Source organism: Rhinoderma darwinii (genome assembly GCF_050947455.1).
Source record: "Rhinoderma darwinii isolate aRhiDar2 chromosome 5 unlocalized genomic scaffold, aRhiDar2.hap1 SUPER_5_unloc_48, whole genome shotgun sequence".
NCBI lineage: Eukaryota > Metazoa > Chordata > Amphibia > Anura > Rhinodermatidae > Rhinoderma > Rhinoderma darwinii.
The window spans coordinates 371,963-393,383 of record NW_027461807.1 but is presented as its reverse complement, the minus strand read 5'-3'; the positions used below and the strand labels follow the sequence as shown (position 1 = coordinate 393,383).

At 52.4% G+C, this 21,421-nt stretch overlaps 1 protein-coding gene, 1 long non-coding RNA gene and 1 other non-coding gene across 3 annotated transcripts; 2 read left to right on the top strand and 1 right to left on the bottom strand.

The window, feature by feature from the left end:
- Positions 1–1,742: 1,742 nt before the first annotated feature.
- On the bottom strand, positions 1,743–2,870 carry LOC142695571 (uncharacterized). The gene is made up of 4 exons (XR_012863671.1): positions 2,763–2,870; positions 2,257–2,338; positions 2,077–2,159; positions 1,743–1,847 (listed from the first exon to the last, which is right to left on the bottom strand). It is a non-coding gene; the product is annotated as an uncharacterized LOC142695571 (long non-coding RNA).
- A 1,161-nt stretch (positions 2,871–4,031) lies between these two features.
- LOC142695572 (zinc finger CCHC domain-containing protein 3-like) lies at positions 4,032–20,714 on the top strand. Its single transcript, XM_075847615.1, has 2 exons — positions 4,032–4,592; positions 20,706–20,714. Exons 1-2 carry the CDS (start codon positions 4,032–4,034, stop codon positions 20,712–20,714), a joined length of 570 nt encoding a protein of 189 aa, XP_075703730.1.
- On the top strand, positions 20,227–20,413 carry LOC142695650 (U2 spliceosomal RNA). Its single transcript, XR_012863737.1, has one exon. It is a non-coding gene; the product is annotated as a U2 spliceosomal RNA (small nuclear RNA).
- Positions 20,715–21,421: the final 707 nt, after the last annotated feature.

The following is a 21,421-nucleotide window of genomic DNA, read 5'->3' as shown; positions in this document are numbered from 1 at the left end:
ACAGTATGGACTATAAAGAGCTGAGAGACAGTTGGCCTCACGGACAATCGGTTTGGTCAGGCGAAAATTCAAATAAGTCAACAGGAGTAGGCGTTTTATTGAAAGGGCAGAATTGCCGAATTATTTCCTTTGTTGAACTTATCCCCGGGAGGGCGCTTTTAGTTATTGTTGACTATAATGGGAGTGAAGTGAAACTCCTCAATGTGTATGCCTCACCTGATACTAATGAAAGGTCAGAATTGATTGAAGATATCCAGCCATTTATTGCCGGCTCAACATCGCTTGTAGTAGCAGGTGATCTCAACTGTGCACTCGAAAGTGAAGATCGAACTGGAGGTGCTGCAAGAAGAGTAGATAAAACCGTACAACAGTGGAAAAATTTCATTTGCGATTTTGAATTGTCTGATGTATGGAGGAGTCTGAAGAGGTCTGAACCAGGTTATACCTGGGAGAACGTTACAGTCAAGTCCAGACTGGATTATGTACTCACATCCAAAAATATGAAGCCAGTGGATATTAAGATTGAAGACAATATCTTCTCTGACCATAAAATGCTCAGTGCAACTATTCATATCCCTGCAAATGAAAGAGGAAGAGGAGTATGGAGATTAAATACCAGCTTTCTGGAAGACAAAGTGATGCAGGAGGAATTCATTGTAGCCTATAAAAAATGGGCAACTGCTAAAGGAAAATTTCCATCAATCCTAGAATGGTGGGACAATACTAAAGAGAAGATCAAGAACTTCTTCTTAGATTATGGGATTAAAAGAGCCAGAGAGAAGAAAAGGTGGTACAAGAGACTCAACACAAAATTACAGACTTACCTGAGTTTGAAGAGCGCTGGTGTTGATATCGCTGACCTGGTGGGAAAAATTAAGAAAGAAATTAAAGAGGTCATCCATCAAAAAGGACAAGAAGTGATCTTTAATACTAAAGTGCAACAGTTGGAAAATAACGAGAAATGTTCACGCTTCTTTTTCAAGAAAAGTATGGAACAGAAAAATATCATGACCAATATCGCTGGTCAAACCAGCAAAGAAGGTATGCTTCAAGAGGCCAAGAAATTCTATCAGTCTCTCTTTGACAAAAAGAAGATAGATATGTCTTTTGTCTCACACGCCCTAGAAGCGCTAGAACTTAAGCTTGGCCAAGCTGAGAAAGAAGACTTATGCAAGGAACTTACCTTGGGAGAACTCCTGAGTGTAATCAAGAGTTTCGCAAGAGGGAAGGCTCCAGGATCAGATGGTCTATCAGTGGAGTTCTATTCAACATTCTGGAACACTCTGAAGGAAGACCTGCTGGAGATCTTCAAAGCAGCAATGAAGAGCGAGCTGTTACCTGAGTCATGGAGGAGAGGAATAGTTACTTTGCTGTTCAAGAAAGGAGACAAGACCAGTCTTGAAAATTGGAGGCCAATAACCCTCCTCAATGTCGATTACAAGGTGTTATCCAAAATCTTGGTTAATAGAATTAAGAAACACATCGACAAGGTCATCCACCAAGACCAAGTTTGTGGGGTACCGGGTAGAAGTATTGCAGATAACCTAAATACCATCAGGGACTGCATCTGGTACTCCAAAGACAGAAAGCAAGATTTGGCCGTGTTGTCACTGGACTTTCAGAAGGCCTATGACCGAGTCTCGCACGAGTTCCTGTGGCTTGTGCTGAAGAAAATGAATTTTCCTGAGACAGTGATCAAACAAGTCGCATTACTGTACAAAGAATCCTATAGCCAAGTTACCATTAATGGCTTCTTGTCTGGAAAAGTGGATCTGATGTCTGGGGTAAAACAAGGATGCCCCCTGTCGCCCATCCTCTTCATCTGTGTCCTCGAACCCCTGCTCACGCTGTTGAGGAAAGATAAGATCATTAGAGGGGTGCCGATTCCAGGAGGAGGTGGGCAGTCAGTGAAAGTAAGTGCCTATATGGACGATGTCAATATTCTATGCTCCAATAAACAATCTGTGAGGAGGGCGCTACTGCTAACAGACTTCTTCTGTCAAGCATCAGGATTCAGATTGAATAAGAATAAGTGTGACTGCTTCACACTGAAGGAATGGAGGGATTTCGACTTACCTGAGGTCAATACCCAGTGCGACAGAATCAAAATTCTTGGTGTCATATTCACGCCCCAGAATGATGGAAAAGAAAGCTGGGAGCTGATAAGTGAAAAGGTGAAGAAGAAGATTGAGTTTTGGAAACTCAGACAGCTAACAATTGAAGGGAAGAACTTGGTCATCAAGGCACTAGTACTACCTCTGCTGTTGTACTTGAGCCAGGTTTTTCTACCAAGCGAAAATCGTCTTAAGGAACTCCAAAGGATATGTTTCCATTTCATCTGGAATTCAAAAATGGAGAAAGTTAGACGAGAGATAATGTACAAGCAGAAGAAGAATGGAGGAAAGGAGATTATCTTCTTTAAACGCTTTCTATATCTGCAGTATTTCTCCTTGTGTTTCAAGAACATCAAGACGAATAAAACCTGGGCCTATTTTCTAAGGTATGCTGCTGGACACGTGTTCAGAAAGAGAAAGTGGATAGAGCTGCCCCTTACAAAGCCTACCTTGCTGCTACCACCTGTGCAGTATGTATGTTTGGAAAGAACCATCCGTGTCTACCAACTGGAAGGTATGGAACAGGAACATCTTAAGAATGCCAGAAAGCTGAGAATGTTGCTGGACAGTCACCAAGAGACAACAAATGTGAGTAACTTCACTACATCAAAGTCTATGGAGCTATGGAGAAACACCAATGCTCCTTACCTATCCAATGTTCTTAAAGACTTGTCTTGGATGATTCTACACGAAAGTCTCCCTACCAGGGCATTTCAGTATAGAAGAGGGCTCGTCTCCACTCCAAGATGCCCAAGAGCTGGGTGTCCTGGAGAAGAAAGCGTCATGCACTTAATGTGGAACTGTGACTATGCTCAGAAGGTATGGAAAACTGTTGGCATCCTACTGAAATTTACCTGTGAATTAAGGTTCCTGAACCATGAAGTGGTGCTGTATGGAGACTTCAAGCATCCTGTGGGAGAGAAGAAGAGAGTGTTGTGGATTATCTTGAACTGTTTAAAAAATGCCCTATGGAAGGTGCGCAACATCTTACTGTTCAGAAGAGACACCATTTCCGAGAAAGACTGTATAAAGCTGGCCCTAAGTGAAATTTACGTCTTCTATTTGTTGGACAGGAAGAGAGTGGGTCCAAAAGCCTCAAGCTGGTGGAATTTAAGAAGTTGGAACGTCCTGTTGGAAGATGTTTGAACTGAAGCTTTTTTCTGTTTCGCAGATTTTATAAGAAATAGCTGAATAAGAACTAAAAAAATTAAAATGTAAAAATCTGTTCTTATCAGTCCTTGTAAGGATAGATAGCTCGGAGAACCACTGGGGGCTATAAACACTAGCTTAGCGATCCAAGAGCGTTCCAGACGAAGCCGGCGACGAACTGCGGAGAAGAACCAGCGAAGACGACGATCCAGAAGGGAGAAGCCGCCATCGGGGAAGAAGCTCCGGGAGATCGCTGCCGGGAAGAAGAAGGAGAACTGCGACAGAGACCTTCGGAGAAGAGCCGCTGCTGAAGGGGATCTTTGAAGAAGCTCGGCCGCAGAAGAAGCTCGACGAGGAACCGCTGCGGAAGAAATTTCGTGGAAGAACCTCGGCCAGCAAGGAGAAGATTTGCATAGCTCCGCCCCCTTCGGGAAAGAGCTATCGAAGGTCCTCCCCAAGCGACAGGAACAGCTGGAAGAAGCCATGGCCTCAACCAGCAACCCTGCCACCCAGAAGAAGAAGGCTGATGGACCAGGTGAGCCGGCCCAGGCCAGGACATCTCCTCCTGAAGCCTCCTCAAGCCAACAGGCCACCAGGAAGCCGAACCAGGCTGCTCCAACCCTGGAGCCCTGGATGAAGCAGACGGTGGCCCTGAAGCTGAAGGAGGTGGACGGGAGAGTGCCGGACATGACGGAAGAAGTGTTCTGCCAGAAGATGCTCCTGGACCAGGGCTTCGCTAAGCCGGAGACCATCAGCATCCAGGCCTTCATGACCGGGATGTTCTTCGTGACCTTCGCTTCGATCAACATCTGCAGAAGGTACTGGGAGATGGTGAAAGCGGCGAGGCCTGAATCCCCTTTCTCTCGCTTTGTGGGCAACTGCCCTGTCCAAAGAGAGGAAAGGCGGGTGACGGTCTCAATGCGGAACCCACACACCCCCGGCAAAGACATCACCACGCTCCTGAAGCGGTTCTGCACAGTGGTGAGGGAACCCACCCACATCCTGAACGGACTCGGCTTCTGGACTGGCAAGTGGTCGGTAATCGTCCGACTGAACAAGGATTCGAGCGCGGAAGACGGCCTCCAGCACCTGCCCCAGTCATTCTCGCTGGGCAACTCCTACGGCCTCATCTACTACCCGGACATGCCGCAGATCTGCAGGAGATGCAGCAAGAAGGGTCATTCGGTGAAGGACTGCAAGGAGGACGCCTGCAAGAACTGCCGGGTAACAGGACACGAGACCAAAGACTGCCCGAAACGGACAATGTGCAACCTCTGCGGACAAGCAGCCCACTCCTACAAGGACTGCCCGAAGAGGGATCGATCCTGGGCAACTGTAGCGGCGAAAGCTCCGGCCAGAGGGAACCCCGCCCCAGCCAGAGCTCCAGCGGCGCAGAAGACCGGGAATAAGAAGGATGGTAAGAAGACGACAGTCCCTCCCCCCCGTCTCCCGGCCCTCCCTCGCCCTACCCTTCCCACCCTCCCTCGCCCGGCCCTCCCCACCCCCCCGTCCCCAACCCCTGTCACCCCCACTGAGGCTCTCACCTTCTCCTACCCACCCATCTCAGTGGTCCTGTCACCTGCACCTCTCCCAACCCAGCCTCCCTTCTCCCCAGCTCCAGCAGCACTAACATCTTCCCCTCCAGCTGCTGGAGTCCTCTCCCTGGAGGATTTTCCCCCTCTTGTCTCCTCAGGTGCCATCCAGAGGAAGAGAAAGGTGAGGGACAGCCCAGCTGCTGAGTCCTCAAAGCGACAAGTCGTAGAAATCTGCGAAGATTCCCTTGCGCAGCAGGAGGAAATGGAGCAGATGGTGGAGGAACTCGTGTCTGAACCTGAGGTCATCGACTTCACAACAGACATCCAGGTGGCTACAATCCTGGAACAATTTTTGTCAGAGGGCCTGCTGGATCTTTCGGACCCGCCAGGAGAGGAGGATCCGCCCGACCGGACTGGTAACTAAGGTGTATCGTTTGCACTGACCTTCTTTATTCTCCCCCATGGCTGCTAAACTTAACATCTTTAGCCTCAATGTGAGGAGTGTTAGAGATAGGACTAGATGTCAGATGGTGCTAACTTTTCTTTCCAAGCAGTCGAGTGATGTATTTATGCTGCAGGAATGTACTCTCCCCTCTTCCAGGTCATACCATCATCTGGCCAGGCAGTGGACCCATGGCCCGTCCTACTGGTCTGGTGGGGGCGACTGTAAGTCTGCAGGGGTTGCCATCCTGATTAGGGGAGGCGTATTTACTGTTGACTCTGTCCAGGAGCTCGCCTGCGGCCGCTTGTTGGTCGTAGACGGTTCCTGGGCAGGAGAGCCGATTAGGCTCATCAACGTGTACGCTCCCCCTATGAAGGCTGAGCGCCTGGAACTATTCCAGACCCTGCGGACCCAGCTCGCCACCACTAGGGCAGTGGTGATGGCCGGGGACTTCAACTGCCCCATCGAAGAGGATGGACGAAGTTCCGGCACTTCAATCAAACTGGATGTCAGTTCCAAACTGCTTATCGAGATGGTAACCGAAGCATCCTTGCAGGACGTTGTGGGCTCCATGGGGATCGGCTCTGTGAACTATTCATGGAGCCGACCCGATGGCTCACTTCGTTCTCGGATTGACTTTGTGTTCACCTCCCGGGCAGTCAAGCAGCATGGGCACTCCATGGTCCCCTGCTTCTTCTCCGACCACAGGGCCATTCTCTTCCAGGGTGCCATCGGCCACGGTTTTCCTCCCGGCCCTGGCTCCTGGAAGCTGAATTGTGCCCTGCTGGAAAGAGAGGAGGTACTGGCGGAACTTAGAGACGCCTATATTGTTTGGAGGAATGATAAAGTTTTCTTTGACAAAACCTGTGACTGGTGGGAATATGTTAAAGTTGAATTTCGTTGTTTCTTTCAGGCAAAAAGTCGTCAACAGGCGTGTGAGAGGAAGAGAGACTTCAGAGAGATGCAGCGTCAGCTGCGATCCCTGCAAGACCTCCTTCAATGCGGCTGGGACGTCAGGAAGGAGCTGGAGGAAGCCAAAAAGGGCCTGAAAAGGCACTTTGAGGAGGAATCCAAGCGAATTGTCTTTCGTTCCAAGGTGGAGAACCTGGAGAAGGGTGAGAAATGTAACTCGTTCTTTTTCAGGAAACTCCATGCCGGCCACACGCCCCTGAAGGAACTTCGAGATGAGACCGGAAACATGCATTCTGGGAAGAAGGAGGTGATGGGAGTCGTCACAGACTACTACCGAAGCCTCTACTCCCGGAAAACCACTGACCCCGAAGCCGCCGATAAATTCCTGTCAGGTATCACTAATCATCTTGATCCTGCAGGTACGGAGGCTATGGATGTACCCCTGACGGTGGAGGAACTGCTCTCTGCCGCTAAATCCTTCAGACCCGGCAGGACCCCGGGCAGTGATGGTCTCCCAGCAGAGCTCTATGTAGCGCTGGGGGACTTGATCTGTCCGGACCTGCTGGAGCTCTATGAGGAGATGGTGGTGGAGGGTAGAATGCCACCGTCCTTGAGAGAAGGCATGATCACGATCTTGTATAAGCGGAAGGGGGAGAGATGTGACCTGAAAAACTGGCGTCCCATCTCTCTCCTGAACGTGGACTACAAGATCCTCGCCAAAGTATTGGCCAACAGACTGAAGGTTGTCATCGGACAGATCATCGGATCGGACCAAACCTGCGGCATTCCTGGCCGTAGGGTGGCCGACAGTCTTGCCCTGGTGAGGGACACGGTGCATTACATGCAAAGCCGCCGTACACACGCGGCCCTGGTCAGTCTGGATCAGGAGAAGGCTTTTGACCGGGTCTCTCACGAATTCATGGGTAAGGCTCTGCGTAGGCTGCGGCTTGGCAGGTTGTTCTGTTTGTATGTTAACCTGATGTATTGCGACATTTACAGCTCGGTGCTGGTGAACGGCTGGAAGACTGACCCCTTTCCTGTATCGTCGGGGGTTAGACAAGGCTGTCCTCTTTCACCTCTCCTTTTTGTTTGTGTTATAGAGCTCTTCGCAGAGGCTATCCGGCAGAATGGAGAGATCAGAGGGATCACCGCACCAGGTCCAGGACACTTCGAGGTCAAATGCTCGCTGTACATGGACGACGTGACCGTCTTCTGCGCTGACCAGAGTTCGGTGACTGCACTCGTCCAGACCTGTGAGGAGTTCGGACGCGCTTCAGGGGCAAAAGTCAACTGCGGGAAGTCGGAAGCCATGCTCTTCGGAAAGTGGTATCTGCCTTCTCCTGCCTCCTTCCCGTTTACTATCAAGCTGGACTTCATCAAAATTCTGGGAGTCTGGTTCGGTAAGGAAGGTGCAGCCCTAAAGTCGTGGGAAGAACGCTTGGCCAAAGTCAACCAAAGGATCGGACTGTGGAGCCTCAGACAACTCACTATTGAGGGCAAAGCAATGGTCCTGCGTAACGAAGTCTTGCCTGTGCTACAATACACTGCACAGGCATGGCCCCCTCTTGCCACCGTCTCGAGGGCCATTACCAGGACTGTGTTTCGCTTCATCTGGGGCTCGAAAATGGACAGAGTAAAGCGGACTGTTATGTACAAGGAGCCCCGCAAAGGTGGGAAGGGTATACCCGACATTCCCACTCTGCTGCGGATCGCTTTTGTATGTGACTGTGTTCGTAGGACTCTGAGGACAGCAAACGGCTCTGCGGGCAAGGCCATGTCCCGCTACTTCCTCCTTCCCCTCTGGCGAGGTTTTGGCTGGGACAAGTGGGACAGCTCCTTCCCTTACAACTGGCACGCTCCCTGGTTCTACGGAGATGTCGTCCGGTTTGTGAGGGAGCATCAACTGGAGGGTCTTAAGCCCGACTTGTGGAAACCTAAGACGATCCACAAACACATCAGAGCAAAGGACTCACTGGAGTCTGTTCCAGGGCTTCATGCCGACACTTTGGAGACTGTTTGGACTAACGTGTCATCTGGCAGGTTGACCAACGGGCACAAGGACATTTCATGGATGGCCATCCAGGGAGGACTGCCTCTTAGGTCATTCATGCATGCCCGCAACCTGTGCAAGACCCGGTACTGCCCCAGGTGCCCCTTCACGGAGGAAACATCTTTGCACATTTTCTGGCAGTGCCCCTTTGCACAGGGTCTGTTGAAAGCCTTGGAACATGAACTCAAGGACTCAGTACCCAGGAACAGACTGTCGTACCGCTCGGTACTTTATGGACTATTTCCTGGGAATACCACGGATGGAGCAATCCAGGAAGCCTGGCGCCTTATGAACTGCTTTAAGGACGCTATATGGTTTGCCAGGAACCGTCTGATTTTGCGGAGAGAGAGTGTGTCCGTCCAGGACTGCCGCAGGCTGATCCACAGCCTGCTCAGAGACTATTCCATCTGGGACAGCCCGGACGTCGATGAGGAAGAGGACTGATACTCCCCTTCCCCCCACTCTCCCTTCTTGTGTGTTGTCTTTCAATAAAGCTTCGGGCCTGTGATTTCCCCCTTCCCTATCCCCTCCTACCCACTCCCCTATCCCATCACTTGTCTGTAATGCTTTGTTGTTTGGCATTAGTGAATGCAAGAATGTTAGTGTAGCATGTGGTGTAATGTATAGCATAGGCTAGCCTGTACTGTGTATTATACTGTCATGTTATGTTTGACGACTGTTATTATTTATTATTTGCTGCTTCATGGCTTGCGCTGCGTCGCAGTAATGTTTGTATGATGACGATTGATTGTCAATAAAGCATTTTTCAATCAAAAAATCTGTTCTTATCAGTCCTTGTAAGGATAGATAGCTCGGAGAACCACTGGGGGCTATAAACACTAGCTTAGCGATCCAAGAGCGTTCCAGACGAAGCCGGCGACGAACTGCGGAGAAGAACCAGCGAAGACGACGATCCAGAAGGGAGAAGCCGCCATCGGGGAAGAAGCTCCGGGAGATCGCTGCCGGGAAGAAGAAGGAGAACTTCGGAGAAGAGCCGCTGCTGAAGGGGATCTTTGAAGAAGCTCGGCCGCAGAAGAAGCTCGACGAGGAACCGCTGCGGAAGAAATTTCGTGGAAGAACCTCGGCCAGCAAGGAGAAGATTTGCATAGCTCCGCCCCCTTCGGGAAAGAGCTATCGAAGATCCTCCCCAAGCGACAGGAACAGCTGGAAGAAGCCATGGCCTCAACCAGCAACCCTGCCACCCAGAAGAAGAAGGCTGATGGACCAGGTGAGCCGGCCCAGGCCAGGACATCTCCTCCTGAAGCCTCCTCAGGCGAACAGGCCACCAGGAAGCCGAACCAGGCTGCTCCAACCCTGGAGCCCTGGATGAAGCAGACGGTGGCCCTGAAGCTGAAGGAGGTGGACGGGAGAGTGCCGGACATGACGGAAGAAGTGTTCTGCCAGAAGATGCTCCTGGACCAGGGCTTCGCTAAGCCGGAGACCATCAGCATCCAGGCCTTCATGACCGGGATGTTCTTCGTGACCTTCGCTTCGATCAACATCTGCAGAAGGTACTGGGAGATGGTGAAAGCGGCGAGGCCTGAATCCCCTTTCTCTCGCTTTGTGGGCAACTGCCCTGTCCAAAGAGAGGAAAGGCGGGTGACGGTCTCAATGCGGAACCCACACACCCCCGGCAAAGACATCACCACGCTCCTGAAGCGGTTCTGCACAGTGGTGAGGGAACCCACCCACATCCTGAACGGACTCGGCTTCTGGACTGGCAAGTGGTCGGTAATCGTCCGACTGAACAAGGATTCGAGCGCGGAAGACGGCCTCCAGCACCTGCCCCAGTCATTCTCGCTGGGCAACTCCTACGGCCTCATCTATTACCCGGACATGCCGCAGATCTGCAGGAGATGCAGCAAGAAGGGTCATTCGGTGAAGGACTGCAAGGAGGACGCCTGCAAGAACTGCCGGGTAACAGGACACGAGACCAAAGACTGCCCGAAACGGACAATGTGCAACCTCTGCGGACAAGCAGCCCACTCTTACAAGGACTGCCCGAAGAGGGATCGATCCTGGGCAACTGTAGCAGCAAAAGCTCCAGCCAGAGGGAACCCCGCCCCAGCCAGAGCTCCAGCGGCACAGAAGACCGGGAAAAAGAAGGATGGTAAGAAGACGACAGTCCCTCCCCCCCCTCTCCCGGCCCTCCCTCGCCCTACCCTTCCCACCCTCCCTCGCCCGGCCCTCCCCACCCCCCTGTCCCCAACCCCTGTCACCCCCACTGAGGCTCTCACCTTCTCCTACCCACCCATCTCAGTGGTCCTGTCACCTGCACCTCTCCCAACCCAGCCTCCCTTCTCCCCAGCTCCAGCAGCACTAACATCTTCCCCTCCAGCTGCTGGAGTCCTCTCCCTGGAGGATTTTCCCCCTCTTGTCTCCTCAGGTGCCATCCAGAGGAAGAGAAAGGTGAGGGACAGCCCAGCTGCTGAGTCCTCAAAGCGACAAGTCGTGGAAATCTGCGAAGATTCCCTTGCGCAGCAGGAGGAAATGGAGCAGATGGTGGAGGAACTCGTGTCTGAACCTGAGGTCATCGACTTCACAACAGACATCCAGGTGGCTACAATCCTGGAACAATTTTTGTCAGAGGGCCTGCTGGATCTTCCGGACCCGCCAGGCTCCAGAGAGGAGGATCCGCCCGACCGGACTGGTAACTAAGGTGTATCGTTTGCACTAACCTTCTTTATTCTCCCCCATGGCTGCTAAACTTAACATCTTTAGCCTCAATGTGAGGAGTGTTAGAGATAGGACTAGATGTCAGATGGTGCTAACTTTTCTTTCCAAGCAGTCGAGTGATGTATTTATGCTGCAGGAATGTACTCTCCCCTCTTCCAGGTCATACCATCATCTGGCCAGGCAGTGGACCCATGGCCCGTCCTACTGGTCTGGTGGGGGCGACTGTAAGTCTGCAGGGGTTGCCATCCTGATTAGGGGAAGCGTATTTACTGTTGACTCTGTCCAGGAGCTCGTCTGCGGCCGCTTGTTGGTCGTAGACGGTTCCTGGGCGGGAGAGCCGATTAGGCTCATCAACGTGTACGCTCCCCCTATGAAGGCTGAGCGCCTGGAACTATTCCAGACCCTGCGGCCCCAGCTCGCCACCACTAGGGCAGTGGTGATGGCCGGGGACTTCAACTGCCCCATCGAAGAGGATGGACGAAGTTCCGGCACTTCAATCAAGCTGGATGTCAGTTCCAAACTGCTTATCGAGATGGTAACCGAAGCATCCTTGCAGGACGTGGTGGGCTCCATGGGGATCGGCTCTGTGAACTATTCATGGAGCCGACCCGATGGCTCACTTCGTTCTCGGATTGACTTTGTGTTCACCTCCCGGGCAGTCAAGCAGCATGGGCACTCCATGGTCCCCTGCTTCTTCTCTGACCACAGGGCCATTCTCTTCCAGGGTGCCATCGGCCACGGTTTTCCTCCCGGCCCTGGCTCCTGGAAGCTGAATTGTGCCCTGCTGGAAAGAGAGGAGGTACTGGCGGAACTTAGAGACGCCTATATTGTTTGGAGGAATGATAAAGTTTTCTTTGACAAAACCTGTGACTGGTGGGAATATGTTAAAGTTGAATTTCGTTGTTTCTTTCAGGCAAAAAGTCGTCAACAGGCGTGTGAGAGGAAGAGAGACTTCAGAGAGATGCAGCGTCAGCTGCGATCCCTGCAAGACCTCCTTCAATGCGGCTGGGACGTCAGGAAGGAGCTGGAGGAAGCCAAAAAGGGCCTGAAAAGGCACTTTGAGGAGGAATCCAAGCGAATTGTCTTTCGTTCCAAGGTGGAGAACCTGGAGAAGGGTGAGAAATGTAACTCGTTCTTTTTCAGGAAACTCCATGCCGGCCACACGCCCCTGAAGGAACTCCGAGATGAGACCGGAAACATGCATTCTGGGAAGAAGGAGGTGATGGGAGTCGTCACAGACTACTACCGAAGCCTCTACTCCCGGAAAACCACTGACCCCGAAGCCGCCGATAAATTCCTGTCAGGTATCACTAATCATCTTGATCCTGCAGGTACGGAGGCTATGGATGTACCCCTGACGGTGGAGGAACTGCTCTCTGCCGCTAAATCCTTCAGACCCGGTAGGACCCCGGGCAGTGATGGTCTCCCAGCAGAGCTCTATGTAGCGCTGGTGGACTTGATCTGTCCGGACCTGCTGGAGCTCTATGAGGAGATGGTGGTGGAGGGTAGAATGCCACCGTCCTTGAGAGAAGGCATGATCACGATCTTGTATAAGCGGAAGGGGGAGAGATGTGACCTGAAAAACTGGCGTCCCATCTCTCTCCTGAACGTGGACTACAAGATCCTCGCCAAAGTATTGACCAACAGACTGAAGGTTGTCATCGGACAGATCATCGGATCGGACCAAACCTGCGGCATTCCTGGCCGTAGGGTGGCCGACAGTCTTGCCCTGGTGAGGGACACGGTGCATTACATGCAAAGCCGCCGTACACACGCGGCCCTGGTCAGTCTGGATCAGGAGAAGGCTTTTGACCGGGTCTCTCACGAATTCATGGGTAAGGCTCTGCGTAGGCTGCGGCTTGGCAGGTTGTTCTGTTTGTATGTTAACCTGATGTATTGCGACATTTACAGCTCGGTGCTGGTGAACGGCTGGAAGACTGACCCCTTTCCTGTATCGTCGGGGGTTAGACAAGGCTGTCCTCTTTCACCTCTCCTTTTTGTTTGTGTTATAGAGCTCTTCGCAGAGGCTATCCGGCAGAATGGAGAGATCAGAGGGATCACCGCACCAGGTCCAGGACACTTCGAGGTCAAATGCTCGCTGTACATGGACGACGTGACCGTCTTCTGCGCTGACCAGAGTTCGGTGACTGCACTCGTCCAGACCTGTGAGGAGTTCGGACGCGCTTCAGGGGCAAAAGTCAACTGCGGGAAGTCGGAAGCCATGCTCTTCGGAAAGTGGTACCTGCCTTCTCCTGCCTCCTTCCCGTTTACTATCAAGCCGGACTTCATCAAAATTCTGGGAGTCTGGTTCGGTAAGGAAGGTGCAGCCCTAAAGTCGTGGGAAGAACGCTTGGCCAAAGTCAACCAAAGGATCGGACTGTGGAGCCTCAGACAACTCACTATTGAGGGCAAAGCAATGGTCCTGCGTAACGAAGTCTTGCCTGTGCTACAATACACTGCACAGGCATGGCCCCCTCTTGCCACCGTCTCGAGGGCCATTACCAGGACTGTGTTTCGCTTCATCTGGGGCTCGAAAATGGACAGAGTAAAGCGGACTGTTATGTACAAGGAGCCCCGCAAAGGTGGGAAGGGTATACCCGACATTCCCACTCTGCTGCGGATCGCTTTTGTATGTGACTGTGTTCGTAGGACTCTGAGGACAGCAAACGGCTCTGCGGGCAAGGCCATGTCCCGCTACTTCCTCCTTCCCCTCTGGCGAGGTTTTGGCTGGGACAAGTGGGACAGCTCCTTCCCTTACAACTGGCACGCTCCCTGGTTCTACGGAGATGTTGTCCGGTTTGTGAGGGAGCATCAACTGGAGGGTCTTAAGCCCGACTTGTGGAAACCTAAGACGATCCACAAGCACATCAGAGCAAAGGACTCACTGGAGTTTGTTCCAGGGCTTCATGCCGACACGTTGGAGACTGTTTGGACTAACGTGTCATCTGGCAGGTTGACCAACGGGCACAAGGACATTTCATGGATGGCCATCCAGGGAGGACTGCCTCTTAGGTCATTCATGCATGCCCGCAACCTGTGCAAGACCCGGTACTGCCCCAGGTGCCCCTTCACGGAGGAAACATCTTTGCACATTTTCTGGCAGTGCCCCTTTGCACAGGGTCTGTTGAAAGCCTTGGAACATGAACTCAAGGACTCAGTACCCAGGAACAGACTGTCGTACCGCTCGGTACTTTATGGACTATTTCCTGGGAATACCACGGATGGAGCAATCCAGGAAGCCTGGCGCCTTATGAACTGCTTTAAGGACGCTATATGGTTTGCCAGGAACCGTCTGATTTTGCGGAGAGAGAGTGTGTCCGTCCAGGACTGCCGCAGGCTGATCCACAGCCTGCTCAGAGACTATTCCACCTGGGACAGCCCGGACGTCGATGAGGAAGAGGACTGATACTCCCCTTCCCCCCACTCTCCCTTCTTGTGTGTTGTCTTTCAATAAAGCTTCGGGCCTGTGATTTCCCCCTTCCCTATCCCCTCCTACCCACTCCCCTATCCCATCACTTGTCTGTAATGCTTTGTTGTTTGGCTTTAGTGAATGCAAGAATGTTAGTGTAGCATGTGGTGTAATGTATAGCATAGGCTAGCCTGTACTGTGTATTATACTGTCATGTTATGTTTGACGACTGTTATTATTTATTATTTGCTGCTTCATGGCTTGCGCTGCGTCGCAGTAATGTTTGTATGATGACGATTGATTGTCAATAAAGCAATTTTCAATCAAAAAAATCTGTTCTTATCAGTCCTTGTAAGGATAGATAGCTCGGAGAACCACTGGGGGCTATAAACACTAGCTTAGCGATCCAAGAGCGTTCCAGACGAAGCCGGCGACGAACTGCGGAGAAGAACCACCGAAGACGAAGATCCAGAAGGGAGAAGCCGCCATCGGGGAAGAAGCTCCGGGAGATCGCTGCCGGGAAGAAGGAGAACTGCGACAGAGACCTTCGGAGAAGAGCCGCTGCTGAAGGGGATCTTTGAAGAAGCTCGGCCGCAGAAGAAGCTCGACGAGGAACCGCTGCGGAAGAAATTTCGTGGAAGAACCTCGGCCAGCAAGGAGAAGATTTGCATAGCTCCGCCCCCTTCGGGAAAGAGCTATCGAAGATCCTCCCCAAGCGACAGGAACAGCTGGAAGAAGCCATGGCCTCAACCAGCAACCCTGCCACCCAGAAGAAGAAGGCTGATGGACCAGGTGAGCCGGTCCAGGCCAGGACATCTCCTCCTGAAGCCTCCTCAAGCCAACAGGCCACCAGGAAGCCGAACCAGGCTGCTCCAACCCTGGAGCCCTGGATGAAGCAGACGGTGGCCCTGAAGCTGAAGGAGGTGGACGGGAGAGTGCCGGACATGACGGAAGAAGTGTTCTGCCAGAAGATGCTCCTGGACCAGGGCTTCGCTAAGCCGGAGACCATCAGCATCCAGGCCTTCATGACCGGGATGTTCTTCGTGACCTTCGCTTCGATCAACATCTGCAGAAGGTACTGGGAGATGGTGAAAGCGGCGAGGCCTGAATCCCCTTTCTCTCGCTTTGTGGGCAACTGCCCTGTCCAAAGAGAGGAAAGGCGGGTGACGGTCTCAATGCGGAACCCACACACCCCCGGCAAAGACATCACCACGCTCCTGAAGCGGTTCTGCACAGTGGTGAGGGAACCCACCCACATCCTGAACGGACTCGGCTTCTGGACTGGCAAGTGGTCGGTAATCGTCCGACTCAACAAGGAATCAAGCGCGGAAGACGGCCTCCAGCACCTGCCCCAGTCATTCTCGCTGGGCAACTCCTACGGCCTCATCTACTACCCGGACATGCCGCAGATCTGCAGGAGATGCAGCAAGAAGGGTCATTCGATGAAGGACTGCAAGGAGGACGCCTGCAAGAACTGCCGGGTAACAGGACACGAGACCAAAGACTGCCCGAAACGGACAATGTGCAACCTCTGCGGACAAGCAGCCCACTCTTACAAGGACTGCCCGAAGAGGGATCGATCCTGGGCAACTGTAGCAGCGAAAGCTCCAGCCAGAGGGAACCCCGCCCCAGCCAGAGCTCCAGCGGCACAGAAGACCGGGAAAAAGAAGGATGGTAAGAAGACGACAGTCCCTCCCCCCCCTCTCCCGGCCCTCCCTCGCCCTACCCTTCCCACCCTCCCTCGCCCGGCCCTCCCCACCCCCCCGTCCCCAACCCCTGTCACCCCCACTGAGGCTCTCACCTTCTCCTACCCACCCATCTCAGTGGTCCTGTCACCTGCACCTCTCCCAACCCAGCCTCCCTTCTCCCCAGCTCCAGCAGCACTAACATCTTCCCCTCCAGCTGCTGGAGTCCTCTCCCTGGAGGATTTTCCCCCTCTTGTCTCCTCAGGTGCCATCCAGAGGAAGAGAAAGGTGAGGGATAGCCCAGCTGCTGAGTCCTCAAAGCGACAAGTCGTGGAAATCTGCGAAGATTCCCTTGCGCAGCAGGAGGAAATGGAGCAGATGGTGGAGGAACTCGTGTCTGAACCTGAGGTCATCGACTTCACAACAGACATCCAGGTGGCTACAATCCTGGAACAATTTTTGTCAGAGGGCCTGCTGGATCTTTCGGACCCGCCAGGCGAGGAGGACCCGCCCGACCGGACTGGTAACTAAGGTGTATCGTTTGCACTAACCTTCTTTATTCTCCCCCATGGCTGCTGAACTTAACATCTTTAGCCTCAATGTGAGGAGTGTTAGAGATAGGACTAGATGTCAGATGGTGCTAACTTTTCTTTCCAAGCAGTCGAGTGATATATTTATGCTGCAGGAATGTACTCTCCCCTCTTCCAGGTCATATCATCACCTGGCCAGGCAGTGGACCCATGGCCCGTCCTACTGGTCTGGTGGGGGCGACTGTAAGTCTGCGGGGGTTGCCATCCTGATTAGGGGAGGCGTATTTACTGTTGACTCTGTCCAGGAGCTCGTCTGCGGCCGCTTGTTGGTCGTAGACGGTTCCTGGGCAGGAGAGCCGATTAGGCTCATCAACGTGTACGCCCCCCCTATGAAGGCTGAGCGCCTGGAACTATTCCAGACCCTGCGGACCCAGCTCGCCACCACTGGGGCAGTGGTGATGGCCGGGGACTTCAACTGCCCCATCGAAGAGGATGGACGAAGTTCCGGCACTTCAATCAAGCTGGATGTCAGTTCCAAACTGCTTATCGAGATGGTAACCGAAGCATCCTTGCAGGACGTTGTGGGCTCCATGGGGATCGGCTCTGTGAACTATTCATGGAGCCGACCCGATGGCTCACTTCGTTCTCGGATTGACTTTGCGTTCACCTCCCGGGCAGTCAAGCAGCATGGGCACTCCATGGTCCCCTGCTTCTTCTCTGACCACAGGGCCATTCTCTTCCAGGGTGCCATCGGCCACGGTTTTCCTCCCGGCCCTGGCTCCTGGAAGCTGAATTGTGCCCTGCTGGAAAGAGAGGAGGTACTGGCGGAACTTAGAGACGCCTATATTGTTTGGAGGAATGATAAAGTTTTCTTTGACAAAACCTGTGACTGGTGGGAATATGTTAAAGTTGAATTTCGTTGTTTCTTTCAGGCAAAAAGTCGCCAACAGGCGTGTGAGAGGAAGAGAGACTTCAGAGAGATGCAGCGTCAGCTGCGATCCCTGCAAGACCTCCTTCAATGCGGCTGGGACGTCAGGAAGGAGCTGGAGGAAGCCAAAAAGGGCCTGAAAAGGCACTTTGAGGAGGAATCCAAGCGAATTGTCTTTCGTTCCAAGGTGGAGAACCTGGAGAAGGGTGAGAAATGTAACTCGTTCTTTTTCAGGAAACTCCATGCCGGCCACACGCCCCTGAAGGAACTCCGAGATGAGACCGGAAACATGCATTCTGGGAAGAAGGAGGTGATGGGAGTCGTCACAGACTACTACCGAAGCCTCTACTCCCGGAAAACCACTGACCCCGAAGCCGCCGATAAATTCCTGTCAGGTATCACTAATCATCTTGATCCTGCAGGTACGGAGGCTATGGATGTACCCCTGACGGTGGAGGAACTGCTCTCTGCCGCTAAATCCTTCAGACCCGGCAGGACCCCGGGCAGTGATGGTCTCCCAGCAGAGCTCTATGTAGCGCTGGGGGACTTGATCTGTCCGGACCTGCTGGAGCTCTATGAGGAGATGGTGGTGGAGGGTAGAATGCCACCGTCCTTGAGAGAAGGCATGATCACGATCTTGTATAAGCGGAAGGGGGAGAGATGTGACCTGAAAAACTGGCGTCCCATCTCTCTCCTGAACGTGGACTACAAGATCCTCGCCAAAGTATTGGCCAACAGACTGAAGGTTGTCATCGGACAGATCATCGGATCGGACCAAACCTGCGGCATTCCTGGCCGTAGGGTGGCCGACAGTCTTGCCCTGGTGAGGGACACGGTGCATTACATGCAAAGCCGCCGTACACACGCGGCCCTGGTCAGTCTGGATCAGGAGAAGGCTTTTGACCGGGTCTCTCACGAATTCATGGGTAAGGCTCTGCGTAGGCTGCGGCTTGGCAGGTTGTTCTGTTTGTATGTTAACCTGATGTATTGTGACATTTACAGCTCGGTGCTGGTGAACGGCTGGAAGACTGACCCCTTTCCTGTATCGTCGGGGGTTAGACAAGGCTGTCCTCTTTCACCTCTCCTTTTTGTTTGTGTTATAGAGCTCTTCGCAGAGGCTATCCGGCAGAATGGAGAGATCAGAGGGATCACCGCACCAGGTCCAGGACACTTCGAGGTCAAATGCTCGCTGTACATGGACGACGTGACCGTCTTCTGCGCTGACCAGAGTTCGGTGACTGCACTCGTCCAGACCTGTGAGGAGTTCGGACGCGCTTCAGGGGCAAAAGTCAACTGCGGGAAGTCGGAAGCCATGCTCTTCGGAAAGTGGTACCTGCCTTCTCCTGCCTCCTTCCCGTTTACTATCAAGCCGGACTTCATCAAAATTCTGGGAGTCTGGTTCGGAAAGGAAGGTGCAGCCCTAAAGTCGTGGGAAGAACGCTTGGCCAAAGTCAACCAAAGGATCGGACTGTGGAGCCTCAGACAACTCACTATCGAGGGCAAAGCAATGGTCCTGCGTAACGAAGTCTTGCCTGTGCTACAATACACTGCACAGGCATGGCCCCCTCTTGCCACCGTCTCGAGGGCCATTACCAGGACTGTGTTTCGCTTCATCTGGGGCTCGAAAATGGACAGAGTAAAGCGGACTGTTATGTACAAGGAGCCCCGCAAAGGTGGGAAGGGTATACCCGACATTCCCACTCTGCTGCGGATCGCTTTTGCATGTGACTGTGTTCGTAGGACTCTGAGGACAGCAAACGGCTCTGCGGGCAAGGCCATGTCCCGCTACTTCCTCCTTCCCCTCTGGCGAGGTTTTGGCTGGGACAAGTGGGACAGCTCCTTCCCTTACAACTGGCACGCTCCCTGGTTCTACGGAGATGTCGTCCGGTTTGTGAGGGAGCATCAACTGGAGGGTCTTAAGCCCGACTTGTGGAAACCTAAGACGATCCACAAGCACATCAGAGCAAAGGACTCACTGGAGTCTGTTCCAGGGCTTCATGCCGACACGTTGGAGACTGTTTGGACTAACGTGTCATCTGGCAGGTTGACCAACGGGCACAAGGACATTTCATGGATGGCCATCCAGGGAGGACTGCCTCTTAGGTCATTCATGCATGCCCGCAACCTGTGCAAGACCCGGTACTGCCCCAGGTGCCCCTTCACGGAGGAAACATCTTTGCACATTTTCTGGCAGTGCCCCTTTGCACAGGGTCTGTTGAAAGCCTTGGAACATGAACTCAAGGACTCAGTACCCAGGAACAGACTGTCGTACCGCTCGGTACTTTATGGACTATTTCCTGGGAATACCACGGATGGAGCAATCCAGGAAGCCTGGCGCCTTATGAACTGCTTTAAGGACGCTATATGGTTTGCCAGGAACCGTCTGATTTTGCGGAGAGAGAGTGTGTCCGTCCAGGACTGCCGCAGGCTGATCCACAGCCTGCTCAGAGACTATTCCACCTGGGACAGCCCGGACGTCGATGAGGAAGAGGACTGATACTCCCCTTCCCCCCACTCTCCCTTCTTGTGTGTTGTCTTTCAATAAAGCTTCGGGCCTGTGATTTCCCCCTTCCCTATCCCCTCCTACCCACTCCCCTATCCCATCACTTGTCTGTAATGCTTTGTTGTTTGGCTTTAGTGAATGCAAGAATGTTAGTGTAGCATGTGGTGTAATGTATAGCATAGGCTAGCCTGTACTGTGTATTATACTGTCATGTTATGTTTGACGACTGTTATTATTTATTATTTGCTGCTTCATGGCTTGCGCTGCGTCGCAGTAATGTTTGTATGATGACGATTGATTGTCAATAAAGCAATTTTCAATCAAAAATCTGTTCTTATCAGTTTAATATCTGATACGTCCCCTATCTGGGGACCATATATTAAATGGATTTTTAGAACAGGGAGATGGAAATAGAGCTTGCTCTGTCCACTCCACGCATTGACCTGGTATTGCAGTATTTCCAGGACCGGTGCACCCTTCCCTTATGTGTTGACTAAAATCAGATTCCAAAAGTGCTATTTGTGTTTGCTATTGTTTTTGTCTTTCTGATGGGATCTCCCCTTTTAATCCCATTATTTCAACACCTGTTGGACAATGCATTTGTACAGTCATGTGTGATAATGAGCTAATTTATTAAATGCAATTAATTAATACATTGCCACCTCTTGTTGTGTGTGTGTGTGTGTGTGTCTTCTGTGTTTCTGTGTTTCCGGCATTTCACATTGGAACAGCTCATTCACCTTCCTTGTCTTCTCTCCGCCCTCCCTTCTAGGTAAGTTAACGAGCTGCACCTGAGCCAGCCACTGATTGATTGATTGATGCAGCACCACAGTCAAATAGTGGAGTGGAGTAGGGGAACAGCAAACAGCCAATAAAGCAGCCCGCCCGCTCGCCTGCCTGCCCGCCACAATGGACCTACCTGTGTACACTAGATGGATGTGATGGAATGTACTGCCGTCCCTACATTTCCAAGAAGAAGTAAGAATTGCAGTTGCAACAAACCCTTGCTTGCCTACAAAGAGAGCAGCAATTTGGATTTGTTACTATGTTACCTAGAAGAATAACAAACTGTGCAAGGATGGAGGTTGTAGGAGCAAGGAGAACAAGTTGTCTGTAAAGTTGGTGGATGCCTATTTTCCATTTTGCAGTCCCTTGTCTCCCTCTTGTGGCCTCCTGGAGGCAAATAAATGTGCAAAAAAAAGACAGCCTGGCGGCCGGCTGTTGCAGTGTTGCCCTCTCAGGCAACACTGAGTGACTGACTGAGCCTCACCGTCTTATATAAAGTTCAGACGGAACTTTGCACGTGTCATAGTGGAGCCCTCAGGATTCCAGAGCCAGCTTTCTGACATCATAATGGGGCCTCAGAGATAAAAGCCTGGGCCCAGGCAGTGTTGGTCAGTGCTGCTCAGCAGGCAGCACCGGACTGGACTGGATTAAAGCTGATACAAGGTGTGAAGGAACAAGGGGTGGCTGTGGGCATGCACTTGC

What these genes read in the sequence shown, in the direction of transcription:
- LOC142695572 (XM_075847615.1), top strand. Translation starts at nt 4,032, where the DNA reads ATGACCGGGATGTTCTTCGTGACCTTCGCTTCGATCAACATCTGCAGA.